The 27,349-nt window shown below is 40.2% G+C and overlaps 4 protein-coding genes across 7 annotated transcripts; all 4 read right to left on the bottom strand.

The window, feature by feature from the left end:
- Window positions 1-76: 76 nt before the first annotated feature.
- Window positions 77-1,948, bottom strand: kbtbd7 (kelch repeat and BTB (POZ) domain containing 7). Its single transcript, XM_070915299.1, has one exon. It carries the CDS (start codon window positions 1,946-1,948, stop codon window positions 77-79), a length of 1,872 nt encoding a protein of 623 aa, XP_070771400.1.
- Window positions 1,949-3,709: 1,761 nt separating this feature from the next.
- Window positions 3,710-4,633, bottom strand: LOC139292627 (uncharacterized). Its single transcript, XM_070914989.1, has 3 exons — window positions 4,613-4,633; window positions 4,368-4,531; window positions 3,710-3,944 (listed from the first exon to the last, which is right to left on the bottom strand). Exons 1-3 carry the CDS (start codon window positions 4,631-4,633, stop codon window positions 3,710-3,712), a joined length of 420 nt encoding a protein of 139 aa, XP_070771090.1.
- Window positions 4,634-6,407: 1,774 nt separating this feature from the next.
- Window positions 6,408-14,200, bottom strand: slain1a (SLAIN motif family, member 1a). Of its 2 annotated transcripts, XM_070914867.1 has the most exons (6): window positions 14,158-14,200; window positions 9,293-9,442; window positions 8,227-8,556; window positions 7,403-7,591; window positions 6,893-7,226; window positions 6,408-6,483 (listed from the first exon to the last, which is right to left on the bottom strand). In XM_070914867.1, the coding sequence occupies exons 1-6, from the start codon at window positions 14,183-14,185 to the stop codon at window positions 6,408-6,410; spliced, it is 1,107 nt and encodes a 368-aa protein (XP_070770968.1). In that variant the 5' UTR covers window positions 14,186-14,200. The 2 variants fall into 2 exon arrangements, with proteins under 2 accessions (XP_070770968.1, XP_070770967.1); XM_070914866.1 differs by lacking the exons at window positions 8,227-8,556; window positions 14,158-14,200 and having other exon boundaries at window positions 9,293-9,353.
- Window positions 14,201-17,078: 2,878 nt separating this feature from the next.
- Window positions 17,079-26,903, bottom strand: scel (sciellin). 3 transcript variants are annotated; one of them, XM_070914488.1, is made up of 27 exons: window positions 26,822-26,903; window positions 25,679-25,707; window positions 25,166-25,238; window positions 24,838-24,900; window positions 24,621-24,692; window positions 24,472-24,504; window positions 24,244-24,288; window positions 24,125-24,160; window positions 23,984-24,028; window positions 23,820-23,894; window positions 23,672-23,734; window positions 22,640-22,708; window positions 22,476-22,544; window positions 22,319-22,372; window positions 21,225-21,293; window positions 21,085-21,138; window positions 20,951-20,992; window positions 20,771-20,839; window positions 20,633-20,683; window positions 20,486-20,536; window positions 19,883-19,948; window positions 19,704-19,754; window positions 19,559-19,621; window positions 19,376-19,450; window positions 18,754-18,859; window positions 17,728-17,830; window positions 17,079-17,604 (listed from the first exon to the last, which is right to left on the bottom strand). In XM_070914488.1, exons 2-27 carry the CDS (start codon window positions 25,692-25,694, stop codon window positions 17,588-17,590), a joined length of 1,530 nt encoding a protein of 509 aa, XP_070770589.1. In that variant the 5' UTR covers window positions 25,695-25,707; window positions 26,822-26,903; the 3' UTR covers window positions 17,079-17,587. The 3 variants fall into 3 exon arrangements, with proteins under 3 accessions (XP_070770589.1, XP_070770590.1, XP_070770591.1); XM_070914489.1 differs by having other exon boundaries at window positions 24,244-24,285; XM_070914490.1 differs by lacking the exon at window positions 20,633-20,683 and having other exon boundaries at window positions 24,244-24,270.
- Window positions 26,904-27,349: the final 446 nt, after the last annotated feature.

The raw sequence follows: 27,349 nt of genomic DNA, 5'->3' as shown, positions 1-27,349 counted from the left end.
TGGCAGACAGAACCCTGTATACATCCATTAAATTATAAATAAGTTAAACTTTTCTTTGACACAATAATACATTTCACTACCAGTTCTCGTCTGAGAAAGAGCTAGAGCTGCCAGAGTCAGAGTCTGGGTCCGTCAACCCATCAAAGTCCCAGTCGGCACTGGAGCCACTGTCATCGTCCTCCTCTGTGGAGAAGCTGTGAGCAGAGCCCAGACATGCTGGGTACATGCGTGTTGAAACGCACACGGGTCCCAGGGTGGACACATACACTGCCATGACGTTCTTCCAGGCGTCCCTGGCTGGGTCGTATTCATGGATGAGGACCCTGTTTTTGTTGTGCTGCAGTAACGTCTGAGTGAGCAGGAGCAGCTTGTTGTTGTGCTGGATCACCTGGTAATTTAGAGCACGGCTGTCAATGGGAATGTCACCCAACCTCTTCCATTCCCCCCTGGTGGGGCTGTAGGCTTTCACCACGGGGATGTCACACACACAGATGATCTGGTCCTGAAACACGCAGGCCTTGTGAAGCTTGTCTCTTCTCAGTGACCCACAGTGGCGCCAGCGGTTCCTCTTGGGATCATAGCAAAGCATTCTCCTTTTGTTCACCACATACAAGTGGTCATTTAGTGCCACCACCTGCATTTTACCTAAAGAATGAGGTAGAGGAGCCACAAACGTCCACTGGTTCCTCTGGACGCTGTAACACTCGACCTCCTTCAGTCTGGCATCAGTCACTGGATTTCTTCCTCCCAGAAGGTACACATGGCCGTTGAGGTAGCCCATCCCAGAGTGTATCCTCCCCAGTGGTCTCTCTGCCAACTCCTGCCAGCTGTTGAGCACAGGGTTGTACAGCCAGAAGTGTTTAGAGAGGTGAGAGGCTAGGTACAAGTTGTTTTCAGGTGTGGCACAGGCGATTAAGGACTCCATAGTGGAACGTTTGTAATCCTGACTGCTGAGGTCCTCTAGAGGAGGAGCCATGAAATACAGGTCCTCTGAGTAAGGGTCACAGCACATTATGTTGTCGTTGGGTAGGCCGAAGAAGAGAATCATTTCTTTTGCACTTACACCTATTCTGTGTTTTGGTACGTCCAGAGTTGTAGACATCCCACAACTGTCCTCTGCAGACCCGTTAAAGAAAGATGCCAGGTATTTCTCAATTAAAGGCCTTGCCATGAGGCCCTCCAGGTAACACTTGTCCTTTTCTGTAAACAAGTTCCAGCGCACACACTTCAGTGCCTGCAATGCATCCTCTCTTTTCTGCGGGGCATTGGCCTCTACCCACTGCAAAGCAGCAGAGCACACCTTCCTTTCACAGTCCACATCCAAAGTGTTCAGAGACAACAACTCCTTTAACTGCATCAAATCCAGCTCGCAAAGATCCCCTCCATTACACACCTGGCTGAAGTTCCTGGCTATGAAAGCTTGTGCATTCTCCTTCAATTCAGGGTTGTCATAGGTGTCTGCAAATTTCAGTACCCCCACACAGTTGGAGAGGTCCAGCCTCCTTGTCATGAAGCTGGAGCAAGCCTTCCTGATGTACTCAAGCTGAAGCATGTTGGCCGCTGCGTACAGCCTCTGGACGTTGCTCTCCGTGATGGTGGCCCTGCCTGTGTAACAATAGTCGATGATAACAGACATGGACTCGGCGTCCACCCCGCGGATGACCACCCTCTCCTGCATGCTCTCGTTCAACCCGCCGGTGAACATGCTTTTGAAGTAAGGGCTGGCAGCGGCGAGGACGTTGCGGCTACACAGGAAAAGTTGGTCAATGTCACCTCTGGCTGACTCGCCGCTTTGCTCCAGTGGCTCTTCCTCGCACTCAACCCCGATAGTAACGTCCCCGAGCAGCCGACAGTCGTACAGTAATTTCAGCTCTTTCATCAAACCCCGAGCGTGATTCACGTCCTCCAGCACCTCGGGACCACTGAAGCAACTCAGCGCCGAAGCCATTGCTGCAACTTCAGCGAGCAATTTTCTGTTTTTACGTCGGCGGAGGTTTCCAACAACCCGCTGTCATGCGGTTAACATACTCAATAACGCGATAGGCTCTGTGAGCTGATAATGACACATCCGTTTATAAAAGAAAATCAATCATTGTGCTGTGAAAAAAAAATACATTACCAGCGACTTAACAGCGGAACGGTCGCCTGTGTGTTTGAAAGCCATCAGTTCGCGAAATGATCATAATGTCGAGTTTAAATCAGAAATAATCCACAAATTATACCCAGAGAGTAGCTGTAACAGTAGTGTCAGTTTTCTTTGATTTTTGTGGTCAATGCTGTCATCTGTTTTGAGTGTAGGAGACAGGCTCTCGTAAAATAACAGTGTCAACAGACCGGGGATTGGGAGAAATTGTCAAAATAAATCCCCAATTTATGTATAAGTGTTAATTTTTTTCTTTGTTTCTCTCCATATCCAATTCATTAACCCCTAGAAGGATTGTAATATCAGCCTTAACGTTTGTCACTTTCCAAAACGTATATGGGCCTTTTTAACCCGAAATTAAAAACATGTCATCTCTTACTTTGAAGGCAATCCTGCGTGGCTTCCGCTATGTCTCACTGCTCGCTCACACAACCTTGCTAAGAAAAGCTTCATCTCTGTGATTGGTGCGTGTAACGAGGTCGATTAAGTTTGGTTGATCGGGAGTGATTCAAAATTACTTTAAAATGAAGTATGAATTTGTATGTATGCGAATATTAAACTTTAATTATTTAATGAAAATGTAATTTTATTTTCCAATTTTCCATATTATAGGCATAGGATGTATTTTAAAAAATTAAATTGTAGTCAATAATAACAACAATACAGTTTACTTATAAAGCACATATCAAAACCGGATATCACAAAGTGCTTGTGCTAAGTGCTATTGTTATTGTTATTTTTGTTGTTGTTGTTGTTATTATTATTATTAAGCTCACTAATTAAATAATATCTTGTTTGTTTACCATGATGTAGAAACAACACATTGTGTATGTACAGGTCCCAGGAGGTAACTGCTCCCCGTTAAGAAATAGTCCTGATACCATCACCACACCTGGATTAGGTTACGTAGTCATAACCTATTTCAGTTTCTGCACTCTGGTAGACGTTACAGAGCACTGTACACCAAAACAACCAAACACAAAAACACATACCATCATACTCATAAACAAGGCATCCATGTGTTGTCTGAACACAATTCCTGCACAATAATCTTGCAAAATGTTCGTGACACTTTGTGTAAGTACATTGAGAGCTACTGAAAACAAAGTCAAATTCCTTGTGTCAACATGCTTAGCCAATAAAGTTGATTCTGATTCTGTAATTTGGGCTTGTTGAACCCATCTGACCACAACCCTATGTACCAGCTGCTCTTGGTTTTGATAATTGACTAATAATTTCTGTCATGTACCATGCAAAAATGTCCAGACCGTTTTTTTTACATCACTATAAATTGAGTAGCTTTCTGATTTTGACAATTTTAATGGCAAAAATCAAAAATGTAAATTCAAGACGGATCCAAAACATTAGCATTTCATCTTTATTGCAAAGATTAAATTTTTTTCAAGACAAAATTCGCATGATTATATACGTGGCCCATGCTTCTCATTTGTTTGCTCAGTGACATTCAGTACATTTATCTCAGATTACTTACAGTGTTCAGTTCAGCCGATTATATACTTGTAAAGTAAGAACTATGGCCACAGCTATGTGTATTTCTACCCAGATTTAAGTGTATCTACGGCTGAGGTCGTTGATCCTGCGCAGTGCATCTTGGTTGTGGATGGTCTTGTGGACTGTGATGAGGAAGGGGAAAGCGGAGGGCAGCTCAACCCTACGGCTCAGCTTCTGGTGGCCCCAGTGGAGGCAGCGCAGCCTCTCAGCCAGGTCCAGTCTGCCCGCTCGCTCCAGTCCATCTTGCAGCAACTTGGTCTTATTGTGCTTGTCCCATGACTTCTCATACCTGTGAATAAAGAGACCAAGGAAGGTAACAGGAGAGAGTCAATGATAGATATAGTTCAATAGAGTTGTGTCAGGGTGAGGCAGCGTGTAGAAAGCCCAAAAGTCAAAGCCCAGTAGAACACAGGAAAACACAAATAACTTACGAAACTTATTACATGAGAAGTCCTGAGCACCTATTTGAATTATAAAGAATGTAATTGTTTCAAGTGATCCATTCTTGAAAATTTGGAGCAAAGATTGCACAGAATAATGAGACAGACACTCCCTTGATGATATTCTTATGTCAATAATCTGGTGTTAATTCAGTAAACATTGCTGTATGCACCATGCTGAAGTATTATGGAAGTATAATAACACTTTAACATAGCGTATCTGCACGCTGACAGTGCCTAAATCTTATCACAACATCACACACACACTGTACCAGCTTTCCAACATGGTCCTAGCCTGGACACTCTTCTCTGCAGATTTGGTGTGGAACCGCCCAATCTCAGCTCTGTTGAAGCCAAGCTCATATGCCAAAACTGTCCACTCAAAACCAAGCTGCATGGAAATCTCCTGCAGTGTCTTCAGGTTAATTACAGCATCCTAAAAAAGACAATGAATGAATGTCAATGAAATATCTTTGCTGTTTGAAGACATATGAAAGTGAAAACAGATTACACATACCTCTTGGGCTTTGTTGGGCATTATGTCAAATTCCAAAAGATCAGCAGTGCAAATCACACTCTAAGTCACTGTCTTCATAAACCTAATTTAACAAAGATCAAAGAGAAAAAGATTTCTCTGCACAGATATCATAATAAACATACATTTACAGTCCACAATTCCAAATAGGAGGCAAGGTTTGATTCACTCACCCTTAGGCACAGTATGCCAAAACTGAGCGTGGTTTGAGTGTTACTGGGGAGATTCATCATCAGCATACTGATCTGTTAAACATTAGCCACTTTAGCTCCAGGGTCCCTTGTGAATCTAACAACCCTCACCCTCAGGTAAACAAGTGTACTGTGCTAAAATTAGAGTGAAATCTTCACCATTATATTGTAGAGAACTCAATATGGCTCATTAATAATTGGACTTGTTTGCATGGAATTGTACATTTGCAGGGATGTGGGAGGTGATTCATGCTGTTTGTATCTGTTGCATTTTTTATTTTTTTTTATTTACTAGTGTAGTTTCAATGGGAGAATGCTGTTTGCTCACCTCACCTAAATTCAGTGGATGGTCTTTAGCTTCACAAGTGTGTGCAGGGCTACAAGACAGAGAATTTACTTTGGGGAAAAATGCATTTTTCAATTGTGTGTCTTGCCTCATAAGTTTAGACTGTTTAGAGAAACTAGTGACCAATGTTCAGTTCTGTTTAGTCAGAATTAAGTTTAAGTTAAGTTTAGCTAATATCTGGACATTTACAGCAATGCTTTTTAACATCAATTGTTCCTTTTTATATAAATAAATAAATCAAAAATAATTAACTGACAAATACTATTACAGAATAATGTCAGCTTGTCACTGTGTTCAGTAGAGTAACAATGCCACCTGCTGTTGATCATTGGTGTTAATTTGAGAAAAATAATTTCTTGATACTTTTAAACCAGCAAGTGAACTATACTCAAGACACACTGGGAAAATACAAAAATATTTTGAAAGGCTTTTATTCACTTTAAAAATTCACCTCCTCTTTAAATTCTCGTCATCCATAAAAAGCATCAGGGCTCCGTGTGCAATATCATTGCAGCGATTATGTTTATCAAAGAACATTAAAAATCTCAGCTCTTATGTAAACAATAATGAAAAGAAAGTGCCCAAAAGATAATGTGTGTACACTTGCACATACTTTACTTAAGAAACGAAGAAGATAATTTATTTTAATGTGTTAATCATAATTCTGATCAAAAGTGCTGTGAGGTCCAGCCAATAAATATAAGTGACATGAATTACACTACTTTTTAACAGGCACAGTAACTAAATTCCAGGTTCGACTTCAAATCTGACACCACAGTCTGACAAAAAAATGTATAATTGCAAAATTAGTCATATGAAATCATTAAAAGCATGTACAAAAGCGTGGGCTATTTTGTTTTCTAAGCTTTCAGCTGGAGAGAATTTTTCATTCTGTTGAATGAAAGCCTAAACTATCCACAATGTCAAATCAAAAAACAAATATCAAAGAAGATCCAGTTCACATTTAACAACTGATTATCAGAATATTGCCAGGTTGTTTCATAGTGTGTCAGTCTGTGTTTCAGCAGGTAGTCAGGTACAGATCCAGCCTGCTGGACCCATTCTGTTCTCAGTCTCTACTTTGTCCTTCAGTGAAGAGTAGTGTCTTTTAGAAATGTTAACAGTCACTCTCTCTTGGGTCACAGCCCAAGACTGGGCCCTCCTGACGGCAAGGTTTCAAATCAGTTGGGTCCCAAGCAGCGTTACCCTGTGCACCTCTTGAACTTCAGTTTATTTGGGTTCAGTAGCAGCCATCTTTCCAGCTGCCGTCCCTCAGGGCACTCAGGGCAGCCAGGCTCTTTGGGGGAGTCAGCAAACTGCAGACAGAAAGAAACAAGTCAATTGAATACCTAAATTAAATGTAAATAAAATAGAAAGATGCCCTCAAGTATCATAAACAAACTAATTTAGCTTGGCTTTCAAAGTTTAACCTTTAACTATAGCACCTCCTTCAGGACAATCAGTGTAAGTGTTTTAAACACCTGCATTGCATCCAAACTCCATACTACATACTTATTATATACAGTGTAGGGCTGCAATGTTAATCGATTTATCGTTTGGTCTATAAACCATCAGAAAACAATGAAAAATGGCCATCTCAGTGTCCTAGAGCACAAGGTGAAAAGCAGCGAATTCTCACATAAAGATCCTGGAACAATCAAATGTTAAACAGATGGACACAATCTGTTATATTAAAGTAACTTAGTACACTATATCTGCCCTTACCTGCGTGTGGGTTGGGTGATTTTGCTTGCACGTGGAACTCCACTTGTCCCTACAAAGGAGGCTGGGCGAGGAAGGGAGCTGCGAAGGACAGCCGGCTGGTTGGCGCTGGCTTTTAGGGGCTGAGGTACCAAACTGCTGCTGGGTTTGAGGGGCTGAGGCAGTGCGGCACTGCTGGGGATAGAGTGTAGACTGACAGAGCTGGACAGGGAGGTGGAGGTGGGACCCTGCTGCACTGTGGGGCTCACGTAGGCTGTGGCTTTTAGTGGGTGTCGGGGAGTGGTGGGGAAGTTCCCCACGCTCTGGACTCGCTGACTGAGCTGGCCTGGGGAGGGAACTGAAACATGGCAAAAGAACAGTTCGATGAAAGTAAGTCTAACATCAGTGACAGAATTGCAATTACTGCGTTTGAAATTGCCAAGCCTTCAGAAAACAGTGCTCCACATTCAGTCATGAATAACAATGAGCCGCGTACAGCTGATTTATTCATAGACATGAGGAAAAGAGTCTTACTGGAGGACTGGAGTCGTGCGAGCCCACTGGATGAGTCAAAGCTCTGGCTGCTCCGGAGGGAGGATATCGCTGGCAGGGAGGAGGGGCCGTGGGAGGGTGGGTTGACAGGGGAAGCCAGGCATGGAATACTGGGAACACTGGGCATGCTGGGAGCTCGGATCAGGTTGGGCATGCTTCTCCGTAGCTTGTCTATGCAACCATATCAACAAACCAGATCAGGTATTGTAGGTGTCAACTCCACTTGGAGTTTTTCACTCACATTTCCAACATTCAACAAACAAGATATAATGCGCTAATTAGTGAGCTTTGGAGGTGATGGATTTTGTTACTTTTGGACAGAGCCAGGCTAGCTGCCCTCTGTTTCCACTATCTATGATAAGCTAAGCTAACTGGCTGCTGGCAGTAGTTTCATACTGAGAGTGATATCAATGTTCTCATCTAACTCTCGCCAAGAAAGTAAAGCATATTGCCAACATTTACCAAACTATTCCCATTCCTTCTGACTTATTTAAACAAAAAAATGCATAGCATGTGAAAGTTCTAATAGGGAGAACAATTCAAATATGCTGCTCACCATGACAGTCAAATCTGTTTTAGACTACATCTATCAGTCATGCAACGGATAGAACAGAGTACACTGACACACTGACCCTGACTGAGGATGCTTTTTAAATCCTGTAACCAAGAGAACTCTTTAAATCCTTCTTGGCACACACAGAAGTTGTCTGGTCAGAAATTAGGGACGTCTTGAATGTGGGTAATTCAGTCAGGCAGCTTTCAGTCTGAATTGGGACATTCATATCAAGAACCCATTAAACACTCACCTGTGCTATTCCTGTATGCTGTGTGTGTTTCTGTGGTCAGGCTGGAGGGTCCAGAGTACTGGGAGAGTCCACTGAGTGAAAACTGAGGGGTGGTTGAGCTGCGCCTGCAGTCTCTGATGCTGGAGAAGGTGTGGGAGTGGGGCAGGCTGCCCCGCTGCATAGACCCTGTGCGGAACAGTCGAGGCTGGGGAGGAGGGAGCTGGTCATACCCCTCGTCCTCCTCGTCCTCCTCCTCCAGATCCATCTCACTGCGCCTGAGGGAGTGTAATGAGAAGCTGGAGCTGCGACGGCAGGCTGTGGCTGAGGTAGAGGCATAGTCCTGTCGAAGACCTACAGGGTGATAGATCAATGCTTTTATGTAGTATAGGATGCATTTCCTCCTGGAGGGGCCCCTCATTCATTATTCAGTTAGTGAATCAGTAGACCAGACTGATACAGGAAAGGTTTTTCTGAAATCTACTGCATAATTTAACAACACAACAGCACATCAAGATATTACTGCCAACTGAAGGTCAACTGTTCAAAGGTCAATCATTTATCTTAGTTTTAGAGTAATCCATTTCAGTCTCTTCAGAAGGCAATGCATCAGTGCTTTATAATGTGGCTGGATGTCGTTCACTCATAATATCTCACGGCAAAAAAAGACAGAGAGAAATAGTATAATACTCTGTATATGTATTTTCATTAAGAAGCAACTATGAATTTAATAAATACAAAATGCAGAGAAAAATATGTTAACACCTCTTGGAAAAGGACTTCTGAAGTACTAAATCACAGTTGTAAACACTGTTATGAGGGTGGTTAATATCAAGAATGCCAATGTGTCTGCTGTAAAAGAGGCCTGCCACTCAGCACTTTGATACTTTAGTTTTCAAAGCAACACAGCGACAACCAACAGAGTTCAAGTCAGGGAGCATCGGTTGAAAAGAAAAAAGCAAATATTTAAAGGCACGGTGCAATAAAACATATGTTTTACTTCAAACTTCAGGTCCTTTTTCATGAAGGAGTCTATTTTGTTTTCTCTACCCCCTGAAGCACCTACAAGACACTTAGACAGTCGACTCACTCTCCTCCTGAAGTCGTGCCATGACCTCCACATCTGTCATGTCCTGCAGTTTGTAACTCATAGAGATGGAGTCATCCTCCAGCTCTGACACACCAACCTCGCTGTCCACGGAAGACTGGGGGCTGATTGCTGCATGACGGCGGCCCACATCTAAAAACACACAGGAGAGCCACATCTATCTCACCAAGATATTTCACTTTCTATAGCCAAGGAAAAACAGGGGCAACTGATTTTAACAATATGCAACACACAGAGAAGACCATAACAGATGTGAGGTTTCAGTGTAAATAATCATTACAGGTGGATTGTGACTCACACCAGATGAAACTGCAGAAATGAATGACAGAGGTCAGTGAGGTCTTACTGTGGAGAGTGGAGTTTGATAGGAAGGTGGGTGCTCTGTCATTGAAGCTGCAGCTGGCCCTGAGCGGGAGAGTCGGCTGGAGAAAGGACTGACCAGACGATGGAAATGGGGCTTGAAAGGAGAAAAAGAAGATTCAATCACTGATGACCAGCCAAACAAGCAAATCAAAGCTCAACCTGCACTCCCTGACATTTGTGTTAATATAAAATATGCATGAACAGGCAGGCTAGTGAATCAGAACCAGAATCAGAAATACTTTATTGATCCCCGGGGGGAGATTGTACAGTACCGGTGCTCCCATTCAAGATTAGAAAGCAGCATGAATTTAGAAATATGGGTTAAGAAGAAGAAGTATGTACAAAATATAAAAATAAGAAATAGAAAATAAAAATATACACATTTATAATATTTAAGTGAAAAATGAAGAGGATGTGGAGTTTTAGCTTGCTTGTCTCCATCTGTCTGAGGGTAAACCCTTATAATCTCTTCCCTGGAATTTGCTGTAATCTGATTGTAAACTGCGAGTAACAGGTTGTTTAAGAATCTGGGTTATGTTAGATCCAAACGTCTTTTGGAAGCAACAGATGCTTTTGGCTCTGTGTTCGTATTACTTTGGATCTGAAATGGAGCAGTGACGATGAGGTTTAAAGAAAGAGTTGGTTTTAATTTGAGCAATAAAGATTATTATGTTTACTAGACTTTGATTGTTAGGCCAAAATGTAAAGTAATTAGCCTTCATTTGCACATTCTGTGAACATTTCTGTTATTTTATTATGTTGTTAGATTTTGGAATGAGTGCAGGAGAGAGAAGCAGGCTCCACACAGGCAGGATAAAAACTGGGTGGGGAAAATGGAAGAGCAGCACTGTTCAGAGGCCAGTTGTACTGGGCAGTTTCAAGGTCTGACTGTGAAAAAATCAGCGGATCATCTAAGTCATTAGGATTCATCTGCACAAAATGTGCTTTTTTAGATATTTCAGTCTGGACCAAAGTTGTGGATCAACCAACAGCTGCTCTGCTTGAAGAGCTGCAAATAAGATGATCATAACATAACAAACAGAATAACTGTTACTACAAATAATAACCAATAATGTATAGCATTTTGGCTTAATACATGACTAAAATGATCAGTCGGTCGTAATGAAATGTCTTTATGTCAGTCAACTTATCAATTAACCGTTGCAGTACTAAAGCAAATGCCAAAATTAGCATTTCTTTCTCTTGCAAAGGTCACCTCAATTAAATAGTGGTCTCATTCTACTTGGTCCCCTGGTATGTGTTAAACAAATAGTCAGCCATCTTAAGATATGTGATCTACAGACTACAATGAAATTAAGCCACACCACAATAAAGCCACAAAACAGATATGTGTATTCAGTGATTTGACCTTTAGCATGTAGCTGCAACTTTGACATCTATGAATATTCCTCGGAAGCGCATCAGAAGTCAGATTGACTCTTTTGTGGTTAGCAGGTATTATATGCATGTGTAGTATGTGTGTGTTACCTGGGGACTCGGTTAGTGCAGCAGATTTAGTGTAAGGCAGGACAGGGCAGCTGAGGGTGGAGAGCCCCTCTATGCAGCTGTATGGACGGACGGAGGAGACTCCCCGCCTCCGCTTAGCTGGACACAAGATTGTACCGAAGGATATGTTAGTCTGATTGCTTTACCATTTAACATGCACGCACACACACACACACACACAAGCACACACACACACACACACACACACAGAGTACATTGATAATATTTTAACACACTCAAACGTTAATCTGCTTTTTACAGATCAGTATTGATGTTTTAAACGATTGGGCTGATACAGTAAGACGAGGTTTAGCTTACGACAGCAGCTTATTGGGCTAAACTACAGATTTTTTTGGAGGGATCTTAGGATAAGCAGGGATTGTGCATGTAGGCTACATCCCATTCCTAAAATCTGAATTAGATCTACTATAGTCTACTTTGGGGTATGGAGGTTACATTTATACTGCTGTACTAATTTCATGGTACAAAACTGTCACAACATGTACATTATTACAGGTCCATTGGTTGTAACTAGTGGCTATAATAATGGTTAAAACATAGTTAATTAAGGTTGATTGCACCCTTATTAATGGCTAATTAACAATCTATAAAGCCTCAATAAATTACGTTTAAAGCAATTAGTTACAACTTAAAAACTCTAAATAAAGTATGCCCTATTAGAAAGTGGCACTATTCTTTTTCTCTAATTAATGCTGGCTAGCAGTGAGTAAATTTGGCTTGGAATGACACAACTGACATTAGATAATGTGTGTTGAGTGTGTAAACACTGAGTTCACCCCCACTGATTGGTAGTCAGAGAGCCACACACCTGACAGAGTGGAGCATTTGGCATTCCCAACACAATTAGGCTCAACCACTACTGCATAAAACTAGCATTCACAGCAAGTTACACAAACAACAGCTACTGGAGCTCAGAGACAAGGATGTATTCATGACCCAGAGGAGGACAGCCAACCTTCCCTGAATACATCTTTAGAGAAAGAAGAGGACCCTGAACTGCACACACACACACACTAACGACCATCCAAACAAACACAAATAAATATCATTGAATCACAGTTTGGACACAACAGATCCTCTAAATCAATACAATTGATCTCAGATTCTTTTTAAATGTTTAAATGAAAGCACAAACACACACACAGCATATACCCATGCAACCCATTTCTCTTGTGCAGGCTGTTTGAGCAGCAAGTGCTGAGCATATCTGCCTCTAAAACCCAGTTAATGTAAGCACGGTTTCTATGGCAACCATATCCCCGTGCACGAGTGTAGAAACTGTAAAGCACCAAATCTAAAACTGGGTCCAGCAGCAAATGTCATTTAGTAGCACACCAGTGTCCTGCTTATGAAGGTTTTTTTGTAGTATCCTCATTATGTGTTAGTGCATATTAACATCATAACCTTGTTGTAGAAACCCCAACATGCTGAGAAACTGAGATATTGTGGCATGTTAACACTGTATCCAGGTCTCCAATAGTCTACATGCTGAAATAGAAATGAAAGTCTGACAGTGACAATGCACTTTACTCTGGTCCTCCATTACTGATGATTAGATGGAGAAGCAAAATCCACCTAAAACCCAGAGTGGGATCATCTTCAACTGTTGAGGTGTCGATAAGTCAAAGAGCGCAAGATCACGAAGCATCAGCAACCTGGATAATGTCATAATCATGTGTGCAGGGAGCAGGTTTTAGTATGTTCCATGTAAATGTTCCAGTATATTCTAAATCTGATCAAAACCAGGACAAGACTCAAAGCCAAGGACACTAGTGTGCATGAATATATACCATGTAGGAGCCATTTCCTATAAATAGGTCAGTGTAATATTTGTTTAAGTTCTACATGGGGTGTCACCTTTGTGCTGTGATCAATATGGGATATTGGTAGGAACTCTCAATCAGGCGTTAGGTGTTGTTAAACGGAACAGGCAAACAGTTGATGCTACAATGCTACTATGAAATGTTGGCCTCATGGTGAAATGTATGTACTGCTGCACTTTATTATCATAGAATTTAAAGGGATAGTTCAACATTGTGGGTAATACACTTAATCGCTTTCTTGCCGCGAGTTAGATGACATGATCGATACCACTTTTACGTCAGTCCGTTCGATATGAAGCTAGAGCGAGCAGCTGGTTAGCTTAGCTTAGCACAATGAATTGAAACAGGGGGAAACAGCTAGCCTGGCTCTATCAGGCGGTAACAAAATCCACCTACCAGCACCTCTAAAGCTGCAAAAGCCAAAGTGTAAAGACGAAACATTTGTGATTTTAAGGGGGGTTATTATGTTCGACTAGCTGTTTTCCCATGTGGTTGCTGGCTCCAGCTACATTCTGAGCATATTTCAATTTGGATTTAAAAGTGTTTTTTTTTCTCTCTTGAATTGTGCTTTTCCAACATTCCTTTAAAAAGCTGAAGATGTAAAATACATGTTTGTAGAACCACTTGTTGGTGGTGCAGTGCGATGGAGATACTTTTACCACAGCTTTATAATCTTTATAATCTCTACACTGTTTTCCACTTAACACAGTGTAATGCCATCCAACAGCACAGCATGAGTTCCTCCAAATTGTTTTTTTTTTCTGTATCAGCAGAGTAGCAAATCCCTTAAACTGATATTAATTGTTCTCTGGAGATACTGATAGGTGTAAATGAGAGTCCTTCCAACTCTGCTACCACAGAAATACTCACTCTGTGGTAAGTTGGCTGAGGTACTCTAAAACGAATACATTTAGAAGACAGAGTTAAATGATCAAATGGTTGGAAACCATTGAGCTGGGTGCAGAGAAACGCTCCCACGGCTCAGAACTGGATGCTGAAATCCTGCTGCACGTGGAGACATTTTGTGGGTGAAGTGTGTCACAGCTTATGATCACATGTCAGCAGCCAGAGAGACAGATGTTCAGATGTGGCTGCAGATGATGGTCGTTAATCTGAGTGGTAAATACACTGTACCTTGGTCCAGTCTGTGACAGAGGGTCATCTTCGCCAGCTCCACCTCGGGCCCCGGGTGGTCCAGTACCTGCCTGCACCACTGGAGAGGGCTGACGAGACTCTCACCCTGCAGCTTGGCTTTGGGACTCACATACAGCCTGCAACACATAGCACAACCCACAGTTTAGTCCTGACACCTCTACAGCACAGCCCACACTGTTAATCTACAGAGAGAACTGAAGTTAAAAAAGCTAGAGGCCGCTTTACTGTATATCTTAGAGATCTGGAGGGACGAGTTTTATGGTGGCAATATTTCTTGGATGAGCAACCCAGTGAGGTAGAGACACTTTATAGCAAAGGTAACCCCGTGGCTGTGTAAAGGGAGTGATTGTCACAAAATCCAAATGCCAGAAAATTGCCAAAAGTTCAAAATTTCCACAAAGAGCAATTTCCTTTTTATTGGCATCAACATAAACCATGAAACCAACTGGGCAGAATAAAATTTAAAGTGGTGACATTCATTGCAGTGATGTATAGGATGTGAGTATGTGAGACACAGGAGGGGTTCGTGATATCACCTCTTCTCACTGTGGGTGGAAGCACTGAAACTATTAGTCAATTAATAGATTAGACAATTAACAGAAGATTAGTCAGCAACTATTTGGATCAATTCAACCATTAAGGTTTTCAGTCATATTTTAACAAAAACGCCAAATAATTCAGCTTGAATTTTTTTTTTGACGGTTGATTGGATAAAAAAATCTATCTGAAGATGCCACCGTGGACTCTGGGATATTATAACAGGGAATTTTCACTATTTTCTGACATTTTATACACCAAATGATGAATCAGTTAACCAAGAAAATGATCAAAAACACAACTGAAAACAATTGTTTGTTGCAGCCTTCGATACTTGTGCCTCAACCAAACAAAAACTGAAACAAATTCAATTTATCACCTCTGGAAACTGGAAACTATCGGCTGCTTGCTGTCAGTGGAACATATCTGGTCACTGAATGACGAGGATAAAGCAAGCTGATTCTGCTTGTAATGACAAGATTATAAAATAAATCAATAAACCAAATACATAGGTGTGTGTGACTATGCTAGACAGTGAGACAGTGTGAGTGATAGATTCCTAAAAATGAACCAACGCGGGATTATACAAGAATTGATGTGTCATCTGTGTCCAAGAAGAAGAATATGAACTGAGCTGAACTGACCTTTTATTAGGCAACTAGGCCACAGTGTCACACTGACTTGAGTGTCAATTAGTTATGTTAAATGGAGTGAGGAGGATATACCAAGTGGGGGCTGCATTCAGATATGTGCTACATTTTCCACATCACCACATCAGATACATAAAGCTGGAAACGGTTCAGTAGTCAGCATGTCAGTGTGTGAGCTACCTAAGTCAGCAGATCCACTGCTTCAAAGTAGTCCAGCCTGGGGCTGAACACTACACACAAAGCCGAGCTGTTTGATCACAGGCTGAAGGGGGTCATTGTTTCTAATTTCATCCCAGTGCTGTCTTACCCTGAATAGATACCTATGCTGCATGCACAGTGCATTCTGGGATGCCTAAAGCTTGTGTCAAATCTGTTTTTGTTCTTTTTCCTCCTGCAAAAAGTCACTCTGTTTGCCAATGTCTGCAAGTCTATTCCACCAGGAGAGGAATCAATAATGTAATCAATACGGTGAGGCATGGCAGGGTAGTATTACACATAATGTCACAAAACTGTGGCTAGTTGACAATCCTGTGGCCTACGGAGCATCTCTGGTCACAAAAACACAAGGGACGCTGATTTTTCGCTGTAAATTCACATTTATGTGGCTGCAATAAAGTGGTTGATAGAAACAGAGCAGTTACCAGCTATCAGGCTCTCCGACAGGAAGCACGGTGTTGAGGTCCAAAATATCAACCTCATCCAAAACAGTTGTGGCTCCGGCGGCGCCGCTGTCCTCCCCATCGGCATCAGGAGACACCGAGCTCGGCTGAAAATAGGCGAACGGCTCCTCCGTTGAACCACGGGGTCCGGGGGCACATGGATGCGACTGTGTCGGACTCGAAATGCCATATTTACTGGGGAAATTGTCACTCGGACACGCCGTACCCCCGTGCAGACACGACAACGAGGTCTGGAGACGAGGAGGGCCGATGGAGCAATTGTTTACAGCGTTCGCTCTTGTCCGCAATTGTTCGTTTTGCTTCTCCAATTTTCGGACCAATTCCTGAAGCTTTAACACCTCCAGCTCCGCGTTGGTGATTTTATTGTTGCCATTGACGTCTGCCATCATCTGGGGGTTCAACACCTCTGCTTCCATTTGGTAAAAAGCACATTGAGAGGGGTAGAAAGCACGGCCTGCCTGCAGAGGGTCCTATTCAATTCAGAGAGGGTGTCCAGATTCCCTCGTTTAAAGCTACTACACACACACTCTCTCACTATACACACACTGATGCTGCCGCTGCTGGGATGATAACACAGCCTCCATCTCATTGGTCAGCAGCTTGGAGTTCAACTCCCATCACACCACTGCTGAGGAAGTATTTATTATGGGCGCTTTCAATGTGCACATTCACGCCTATAAAGAGTCTTTGCATCTCTTTGACTTTTTTAATTTGTAGTATTTCTAAATGATATTTTTGGTAGGGATGTCATACATGTGGGCATTTAACTTTTTTTTTTAATTTACATTATACATTGTACAAAATACATCTAAGAAAGAGAATACATTTTATAATACACGAGTAAAATGTGTTCTCTTAAATTAAAGATAATCTTTTAAAATATGAATCATTTTACATTTCATTTGATTAATATAAAGTAACTGTCAGTTAAATAAGTACTGTAGAATTTCAATTTAAAATAGAATCTCCTAATACCTTTCCAATACATTGTCTTTATCCTTATTCCATTTTATTTATTCATTTTATTGGTAAATGTTATGACAGTAAAGGAGAAAAATATATCTCAGACGAATTACAGAATAAACAATGATATGAACAAAGAACAGGGTAACTAAACACCTAACAGATTGACACATACTCATTTCTTTATATAAAGACATATTGATTGCTTTTATTGCACACAGAAAAAGCCCCCGGCCATAAATCTTGCAATATTTCCCATGACGTTACACACAAGAGTCCCCCTAAAGGCTGCATATCAGAAATACTATCTCAAATTTGTGAAAGGGGCAGATACAGAGACAGCAATATCATGATGTCAATCACACAGTTAAAACTAGCTGCAATAGTGTGTGCATATTACTAAAAATGTTATATTCATAATGTAACTGCCATTTGTCAAAAACACCCATATAAAGCTTTGTCAGCATGCAAAAACACAAGTACAGGACAACCCATGTCACCCAAAATATATTGTTACACAGTAATCCTTTTTGTCTTTAATCACGTGTGCTGTATCTCCAGGAAAAGCATGGGAGAGACTCAGCGTCGCCATTTATCTGTGGGGGGGGGGGGATATTCCCTGTTTAATTCAAGGTGTTTTCATCATTTTTCAGCAAACAACATAAACAACACAAAACACACAAAACACATTCACTGGACTTTGAAGTAAACTCGTTTACCTCTGGTGACCTCAAAGCAGTTCTCACAGTGCACCATGCGTTTGTAGATCCACATGCAGTCCCCAGCTTTCATATTACTCAGAGTGCTGTTACACACCTGACACTGCCAAAACACAAACAAACACTCACATGAGGAAAGAGACGCATGCTGAGCAGCCAGCTGTATAGTTCCTGATAACAGCTTTTTACTAGTGGCAGAAAGTAAGTATTTACTGTAAGTACAATTTTGATGTACTTGTATGTTACTCAAGTATTTCAATTTTATGCAGATTTATAATTCTACTTCCCTTCATTTCAGAAGGAAAATAGTGTGCCTTTTACTTTACTACATTTATCTGACAGCTGTAGTTACTTGTTACTTTGCAAATGAAAGGCCCTGAACACCCACACAGGTATTGCAGGGAATTACGTGATGTCCCCAATTCTGCGTACTAATAAGAATTTCACAGAAGATATTTTGAGTTTTCACAATAGGAAAAGCCCAGGTGTAAATATATAATAAAATCAAAGATGGCTGAATTCTACTTGAATACAGCAAAGCCACTGTTAATGTTATTAGTAACACCTGTGCTTTACCTGCAATGACAACTCAAAATGTCGGCTGTGAAAAAGGCCTCTGGGGTACTTTGTCCCACCCTAACAGGTGCAACATAACCAGCTGATGGGTGAGGGAGAAGAGGTCTAATTATGCAACATATGTGAAAACACCTGTGTGGTTGGATTTTGGCCTTCAGATTTTATATACATCATATATAATCATTTTTTAAAAGAAGTATTTGCTCTACAGGACCTTGAGCAGCTACAGCATTAAAGTGCTGCCTATACTTTAATACATCAGTAGTAACAAATCAAGCATCTACATTATTCTGATGATACTTATGTAGTTTTACTAATATTAATATTAATTGTTATAGAGTATTTTACAGTCTAAAATTGCTACTTTTACTTAAGTAAAGCATCTAAATACTTCTTCTACCACTGCTTGTTATTGTTTTATGGACAGAGAGGCAAAACCAATCAGCTTACTTTAAAGCAGGAAGCGTGGCAGTTGATCAAGTCATCCAGGACCATCTTGGCATCACCGGTGAAGGGTTTATGGCAGATGGTGCATAGGTCTTTCTCATGCACAATCCTGTATGGGACAGTTGTTGACAGAAGTGTTTTACAGTATATCAAAAGAACATCATCATATATTCTGAGTTCATTCTTGACCTTGGAAACAGTAGTTTTGCAAACACAAACCTCAGCCCATGTTCCATACTATATGTGGGTTGAAAACTCTAGGAAAAAGTGGACCTTGAGTTAATGTTTTTAGCCATGCGTTCGCTCTAGGGATGGCAATGTTTGTTTGTTGGTCGGTCGGTCCACCACTTTGGTCCAGACTGAACTATCTCAACATTATTGGATGGACTGTCGTGAAAGTTTTTACAGATATTCATGGTCCTCTAAAGATGAATCCCAATAACTTTGATGATCCCCTGACTTTTCCTTTAGCGCCACCAGCAGGTTTACATTTTTGTCTTTTTGCCTTAGCTCAAAACACCGCTGTGTCTGATTATAGCCTCACAGAGCTGCTAGTATGGCTGTAGACTTTTTTGTAAACTACTGTTTCCAAGGTCAAGAAAGATTGTTGTTGCACTTTTCCTACCTCTCAGGAGGTGCATACACACTTGTCTTGGAGGATTTAGAGTAGATCGGATCTGCCAGACTGTCATCTGACCTGCTGTGAGAGTTACACAGTTATCAGTTTCTGCTAGTGACAGAGTCTTGCCGTACTCTCATATCATGTTTGTAGATCAATATTAAACCCATATTTAATATCATCAAATACCTGCTGCTCCTGTATGATGGTGAGGTGTAGACAGAGGGACTGGTGACACTGCTGTACTCATAACTATACAAAGACAAAATGAACCACAGATCACATCATGTTTCTTATTTACTGTACACCGTAAATGAAAAGCTCTGCTTCTTACCTGGAGTCCGGCCTGGAGTATGAGTAGCTTCGGTCGTTGTTGTAGTCATCACTTTGTGTGCAAACACAGAACAGATCAGAGATAATAGAATGACTGCAGCCACATTGTACAGGCAGATAGACTCCTGCAAGAGGTGTGTGTTTGAGTGCAAGAGATGTTGATAAAAGTCAAATGATTACCTGCTGCTACTGATGGTGTAGGAGGTGGTGCGGGTGGTGGGAATATCATCAGTGTACGAGCTGTAGCTGTGTGTCAAAGAGGTATAGGAATGAGTTGGATATGGTAGCAACTGAACATTGCTTTTATTTATGTATTTGGATATTTATAATGATATTAGACTGCAGATATCATGTTGTAATTTAGGTATTACAAACACTATTCTTTGTTGTATCAATTGTCTCTATAAAGTTTGTTAATTTTTGACTAATACTTGCAAAACTAATGACATTCTCATCAGTCTCAGCGGTACAATGTGTTTATTGCTCATTAGCAAACGTTAGCATGCTACCACACTAAATTATGATTGTGAACATGGTATACATTATACCTTCTTAACATCAACATGTTAGCGCTGTCATTTTGAGCATGTTAGCATTTAGCTCAAAGCAATGTTGTGTCAGCCTCATAGAGTAGCTAGCATGACTTCAAGTCTCGTTTGTTGATGTGTAAAAACAAGTAAAAGATACAAATACCATCTCTAAAATAATTATGACTCTTTAAAAGTTCTGAGTTGTTGGGTCTCCATCATTTAAAGTGCATTGCACAGTAGTCAGCATGTTTACCTGGTGGTTCTGCGGGTGGAGGATGGCGATGACAGAGTTGGGCTTTCTACTCTAAAAGGCACAAAAGACAATGTCAGAAGAAACAGGGATGACATTACTGTACAGAGAACTATTGCACATTCTCAGTCATTCATTTCCAGCACTCACCCTCTGCTGCTCTCCACTGTGACTATCTCTCTCTTTGTGATGCTGGTGGTGCTGAGACAATGACAAAGGGATATTTCACTGGCAGGATAATTAAATGGTTGTGTGTTTTGTTAAAAGTTATTCACTGAGATATCTCACCTGACAGAAGAAGGCAGTTTAGATGTAATGGATTTTGGCAGGAGGGTGTCATACAGGTCATCCTCAGCCCTGTGAAGACAACAATATTATGAATATATGGTGATTATGAGTGTCTGTGAGTGCAGTCCTTATTTTTTGAGTGTATTTATTTAAGAAATGATTGATGAAGGTTTATCTTACGTAGAGGAAGTCTTTGTCGTGGTTGTGGTTTTAATACCATCTCTGAAAAAAAAAAAACAAGACCAAATATTTTTATCTGACTGTTTAGTATTTAATGTCACTGTCACTATAAACGTTGTCTTGTAGTAACTCACTCATCACCACTGCTTTTCACTGTCACAGTCTCAGTACTAGTGACTCTTGTTTTGCTGTACAGAAGAAAATATGCGTTATTACAATTACAGATTTCCTTCAATACAATTCATTTTCTGGGCTTGATGAATTAAAATATCACCTGTCTCTTGGTGACAAATCCTCCTTGACAGATGAGGGGATGAGTTCTTTGTAAAGTTGGTCTGCCGCACTGCACAGAAATAAAGGTTAAATTGTAAGCGATGTGTAGAATTGAAGTGTATGAGTGTATTGAATTGAGTAAGGCTGCTTTTCATTGCTTATGAATTCAAATACTGAAAATAAAAACCAATACCGGTAGGATAATATTAATTAAAATGCCATTATTTTATTTATCCACTGTTATCCTGGCTCTATGGCTGTAAAGCAAAGAGACACTGAAGGGGACACCAGACATTGGAAGACCACACAACACACTCACACACCAGTCACACACCTACAGGCCATCTGGGCCTCCATTTAGCCTGGATGTCTCTAGAGATGAAAATTCATTATGTAAGGGCTCAGTGACATTAGGGCATACAGAGGATATCCTTGCTGAAGTCAACATTTTAAAGGATAAGGCCTAAGCATTACTCTATATTTTTCTTTTCGGCAACAAATCCCATGAAACCAACAATGTGTTAGTCCGTCTCTCAGTGCTTAATGACTTCTCTACTCTGTCTGTGGCACTCAGCCCAAAGCCCATTGATTCCCACTGAAGATGTAAATACTTATATAATTGAATTTGTTTATCAGCTGGGCATTGTAGTTTCAAGCAAACATTACTCAAAGATAAGTAAATCTGTTGGGGACTATTTTCAGTGGCGGACTGATACACATTTGGTGATCTACTAGTATTTACGCCAGCAGGATGTTGTATGTGGGATTCTCTCAAAATAAACTACAGTGCCCATGTTCTTTGTAATCAAGTAAAATGTCACCCAAGACTCACTGATGTGTTTTTGGACAACAATGGCGCTCTAAGGCAAAGATATGTCAAGCTTTGGCTACACAGGAAATACTTGTTAGTAGGATCAATTCATTATTGTTTTTTGTACTTTGATGGGATTTGTTGAAAAATATCAAATATCATTAGATTCATCCTTTAATATTATCTATGAAAAAAAGACAAAGTACTTTCAGCTGACTAACTTGAATATAATGTCACCAAGATAGTACACAGCCACATTATACCCACTATGGGATGAAACGCACCGAGTGTCGGGGCTGCTTTTCACCGGCACAGTCTCAGTTGTGGTGATAGTTTTGCTGTAAAGACGAAAATATACGTTATTAAATGATTTATTTACTGATTGCCTGGCGTCAGGATCAATACAATTCATTTTCTAGGTTTGATGAATGAAAATATAACCTGTCTATAGGTGAGTATTCATCCCTGACAGACGAGGGGATGAGTGTGTCGAAAAGTTTGTCCTCCGCACTGCACAGGAATACAGGTTAAACTGTAAGTGACGTAAAGATTTAAATTCTACTGTAATTTGATGGCACGTTTTTAAAAATCAGACAATATCTTACTCTTTATCGCTGGTAACAGTTGTCTCAGTCACTTTGGTTGTTCTGGTAGGTGAGTAGGTTGTGTGCAGCCTGTGTGAAAAGATGTTACTCCAATCAGAGATCCGTTTATATGATCAATAAAGCCTCATTATTCCAGCACTGTAACAACACAGTGTGCTCATATCTCATGAAGCTCACTGAAGGGAGAATGTGGATGCAGTGGTAAATTGTTTCCATAGTAATCTGTTTTTTACTCCTGCCACACTGCATTTTAGAATAGCAGCAGTGGTGGAAATTAACTAAGTACATGTACTCAAGTACTGTAGTTAAATACAGTTTTGAGGTACTTGTATTTTACTTGAGTATTTCCATTTTCTGCTACTTTATAAAACACAGTGAATTGTTAAAGATAAAACCAGTGGTTCCCAACCTTTTTGGCTTGTGAGTCCTTACAATAAAGCAGTGCCTACTACTTGGAACCCTTTGTCACATTTCAGATGTGTGTAAATTGTTAGCAGTCCCATCAAAGAGACATTGCCCTTCTCAACGTCTCAGATGGTTTCTTAAACTGTCAGAGGCCCAAAGAGTTCAAATTATCCTATATTTCATTTGACCAACTACAACAGTAAAATGCTGCTTATGCATTGATAAGTGGTGGAGAATGAATTCAGATGATTTACTTGGGTAAAAGTAGCAATAACACTGCATACTCAATACTCAATACTCAAGTTAAAATTTTTACTTAAGTAAACATACGGAATTATTGGCAAAAACTGAGCTTCAAGTACTCACTATGCAGAATGTCCCCAGTGAGAATCAACAGCCTAATAATGTAATATACAGCATAATCATAAAACACTCACAGGGGGCATTTTCTTTTCACTACTTGTCGCTGATGATAGTTCTCTACTTTTAATGTACTTTTACTTTTAATGCTGGATTTTGTTTTTGTAATTAGGAATTTTTTTTTACCAGATTGTACTGGTACTTTTAGTTGAGTAAAGGAGCTGAGTACTTCTTCCACCATTGATTAATGTAGTGGTATATTTTTACCCTTTGCTTGAAGACTTGACCTGCTCGGTGAATGTCTTGGTGGGACTTTTCAACACAGGAGATCTGCAAGAAAACTCAGTTGTCATTAAACTGTCACATGCTCAATGTGAGATAAGATGACACATATTAATGCTGTAATATTCTCTACCTAACACTCTGGGTGGTGGTGGTGGTGGTCTCAGTGGTGGTTTTGCCGTCCTTGGTGATCGTAGTGGTTGTGGTGCTAAAGAAGGAATAATACAAAACAAATTTACAACATGCTTAGGCGTAATATTTTTCTTTTTTGTATCGTTGCAAGTATTTGTTGTGTACCCTGTCTTTGGTTCCTCTGTGACAGTAGTCTTGGATGTGGTGGTGCTGTAGTGACACGATAAACACAAAATGATACATTATATTTATCGCCTCTCTGTTGAGTTTTGCATCGTGTGTATTGTAGACTGGAGCTTTACATACGTTTTGGGAGAATCTGACTTCAGGCTGGGATATGTGCTGCAACAAAGAGGCAGATTATTCAGATGAACGTTCAGACAATAACTATATATACCATTGGTTGTGTCATTATGGAAATGTACCTTTTGGTGTAGGTGGATGTAGTCTTGCTGGAAGGGAGGGTGCTGCTAGTAGAAGAGAAGCATTATTACACCACAGTTCTGGTTTAAGTTACTGTAAGTGTTGTGATTTAGATGATGGTTTAGAGAATGCATTTACAGACAAAATACAGTACAGCGTCATACTGTGAGTCTGCAGAAGAAAAAACTATAATACTATAATTATACTAAAAACTATAACACTGTACCAACCTGCTCCTCAGCTCATCCTGACTTCCGCTGAATCTACAATGACAGAAATGGCAGAAAAGGGTCTTCAATTCAATAGTTTTTTTCTAAATTCAAGTAAATTCGAGCATCAGAATCATAAAAAGATACCAGAATGTCTCTAAAAATTATACCTCTTGGTGAGAGCCGACACAGATGATGACGTGCTTATAGGTTTGATGGGGTTTTTTTCTTCAGCCTCTGAACTATGAGCAAAAAGCAATAAATCACATTAAGTAAAATGATCAAGGACTCAAATTATTATTTATGTTTCACCCAGTCGCCACAGTAAATAATAGTCTCCCATTATTTTTTCCTTAATTTGAGGAAAAGTTGAAACTTTTGTTTTACCCAGCCACTGGTTCATTGGATCTGTGCCGGCTTAGAAGAGATTTGCCAAAGTTTGGGTCTCGGCTGAAGGAGGAAAGAAGGATAATAAAATTAATTCACTCATACTACCAGAGATGACTCAACACTGTGACCTGCAAAAGGAATGTAGATGGAGGCTTTTTCTTTAAAGGTAAAGTTCAACTGAGATATGAACTACAAGTCACACCCAACACTTCTGCCATTCCCTAGGTGTATGTGTGTGTCTATGTGTGTATGTATGTGTGTAAGCCCCATTTGCCAGAGTGGAACATTGAATCTGTGTCTCTGCCATTATGTTTACATGACTTACTCGACGTCTTCATCCTCATCATCCGCTTTTTTGATCCAGCTGTTGTCTTTCAGCAGAGAGGAGGTGTTCTTGGCTGCAAACACAAGACAAGGAAAACTTGAATGTCTCCAGCTCACGTGTTCACAACAGTCACACATCTTTTAAGCAGGTAAAGACTTAATTTAAAACAATAGTAATATTAATTATCATATTACATTTATAGATATTTTTTTGTCCTTTACACATGACTTTTTCTACTTTATTTTTACTCTTATTTTAATCATTATTCTTTATTGTACACAAGCCTTTTCAGCACAGCCTCAAGAGTATGCTATTATTTGTTATTGTCTTTTATCTATTTTACTGTTTTTAAATCTCTTTTTGTGTATTTTATTTGTTTTATGTTATTTGTTATTAAATCATATGAGCACCATGTGACAAATGTAACCTTTGAATCTTGTTTCTAAAGTATCAGCTCTACATGGAAATTCATTGTTTTTGGTATTTTATTATTTTATATTTGTCAATACTTACACGAATACCTGCTCATTTTGTAACTTCACCTGTAAACGAAAACACAAGAAGGGAATTCATCACATAATGAAATTACAGTACATTAGCCACTAGGTGGTACTGTGGTCTGAGTAGATGTTTAATCTGAGATATGTACAGATTTAAACTCAACTCAGAAAGCTGTCATGCTGGGTTTGGCATGTCACTGTGCCTGACTCATATCAACTGAAGTTCTGTTCAACCCCAGACTCACAGATTAAGCCCTAAACTGGTTTGTCTTGATCTGTACCCACATGAAGACACACCCACCCTCCATAACACACCTTCACCAAACACACCATTGTCAGCAAAAACAGAGGGGGTAAATGTAACATGCCATTAGCAATCGATGATAAAGATCGTGCCCTTTCGACTACATGCACACTCCATGTTAGAAACCTTAAGGCAGATATCTACAGCTGTGAGGGAAGTCATAACTGTAAATGCAAAACTTGTCCATTTGTGAGTCACACAGTCTACTGTCTGATGAGTGCTATTAGTCCAAAAACAGTGCGTTTAGGGTTGTGTTTGTCTACATTATTTTTGCTTGTGTGAAGTAGTTTGACAGGTCCATGTAACAGATGTCTTGAGGTAAAAACAGACAGAACTTGTCTTGGAGCTTTCTGAATGCCATATAACATCATGTAGCAGATCAGACGTGATCGGATCAGTGATCTTAAAGTTGTTCGGCAGCCTGAGACTGAGAACAATATCAAGGCAGAAAGTGCTGTTCCAACTGAACAGGTTAGCACTTTAAAACTGTGTTCTAGGTACAAGGTTCATGTTAAGCAATAAGAGTAAATGTGAAATCCTTGAGTGTGTGTGTGATGTATTCCTGTCTATAGTGAATCAATATATCATTAAGACACACACAGTAAAGTCACTTCAAGTACATTCTGTAATGAACCCCCTGCAGTCATAGTTAGATCATTACATAATCCTAATTTACAATATGTTTGTTTCTTTTTTTTTACAGAACCATTGCACCTTGTGTGAAACATCTTGTGTCAAAGAGCTCAGTATCACACATAAAATTATTATATCTTTTCTTTTTTTATCATTACACATAAATATTAGTGTAAACTGGAAACTGACAAAGGATTCAGAAAGAGACGGGGTACGTACCTCCACAGAAGGCTCTGTGACTCGCTGGACAGATTAAGTCAACTGTCACTATAGCTCAGGTCTTAACACCTGTCTATTACACTGCAGCTTGCAATACCACCCTTGTCATTCCTTCTGCTTTTAACATTAAGGGAGGAGATTCCAAGGCCACCCAAGGGTGTGGCTTCAAACAACAATCAAAGAATACGCTGTCTCTCTCTCACTCACTCTTTCCGTCATCACCATTTATACCTTATTAATTGCTCTGCTTTCTGTCTGTAGAAAAAAAAATAGAATTGGGTGGAGAGCTGAAGGACCTGCAGTTCAACTTACTGTAGGAAGCAGAACTGCAAAGTGGGTGTGGGATTTTGTGCTTCTTTAACCTACACAAGCCCCCAACTTAATGGTATATGATTTAATGGAGACACAATTAAATAGTAATTTCCTTTTTGAAGCAGTTTATCCATATTAACTGTAACATAATACAAGTACCACTATAATATATACTGATCTTTGGTCTAGAAATATGACTGACTTGCCACTTTACCT

This window comes from Enoplosus armatus, chromosome 11, assembly GCF_043641665.1.
Source record: "Enoplosus armatus isolate fEnoArm2 chromosome 11, fEnoArm2.hap1, whole genome shotgun sequence".
NCBI lineage: Eukaryota > Metazoa > Chordata > Actinopteri > Centrarchiformes > Enoplosidae > Enoplosus > Enoplosus armatus.
The sequence above is the reverse complement of the archived record's forward strand: the minus strand, read 5'-3'. Positions and strand labels throughout refer to the sequence as shown.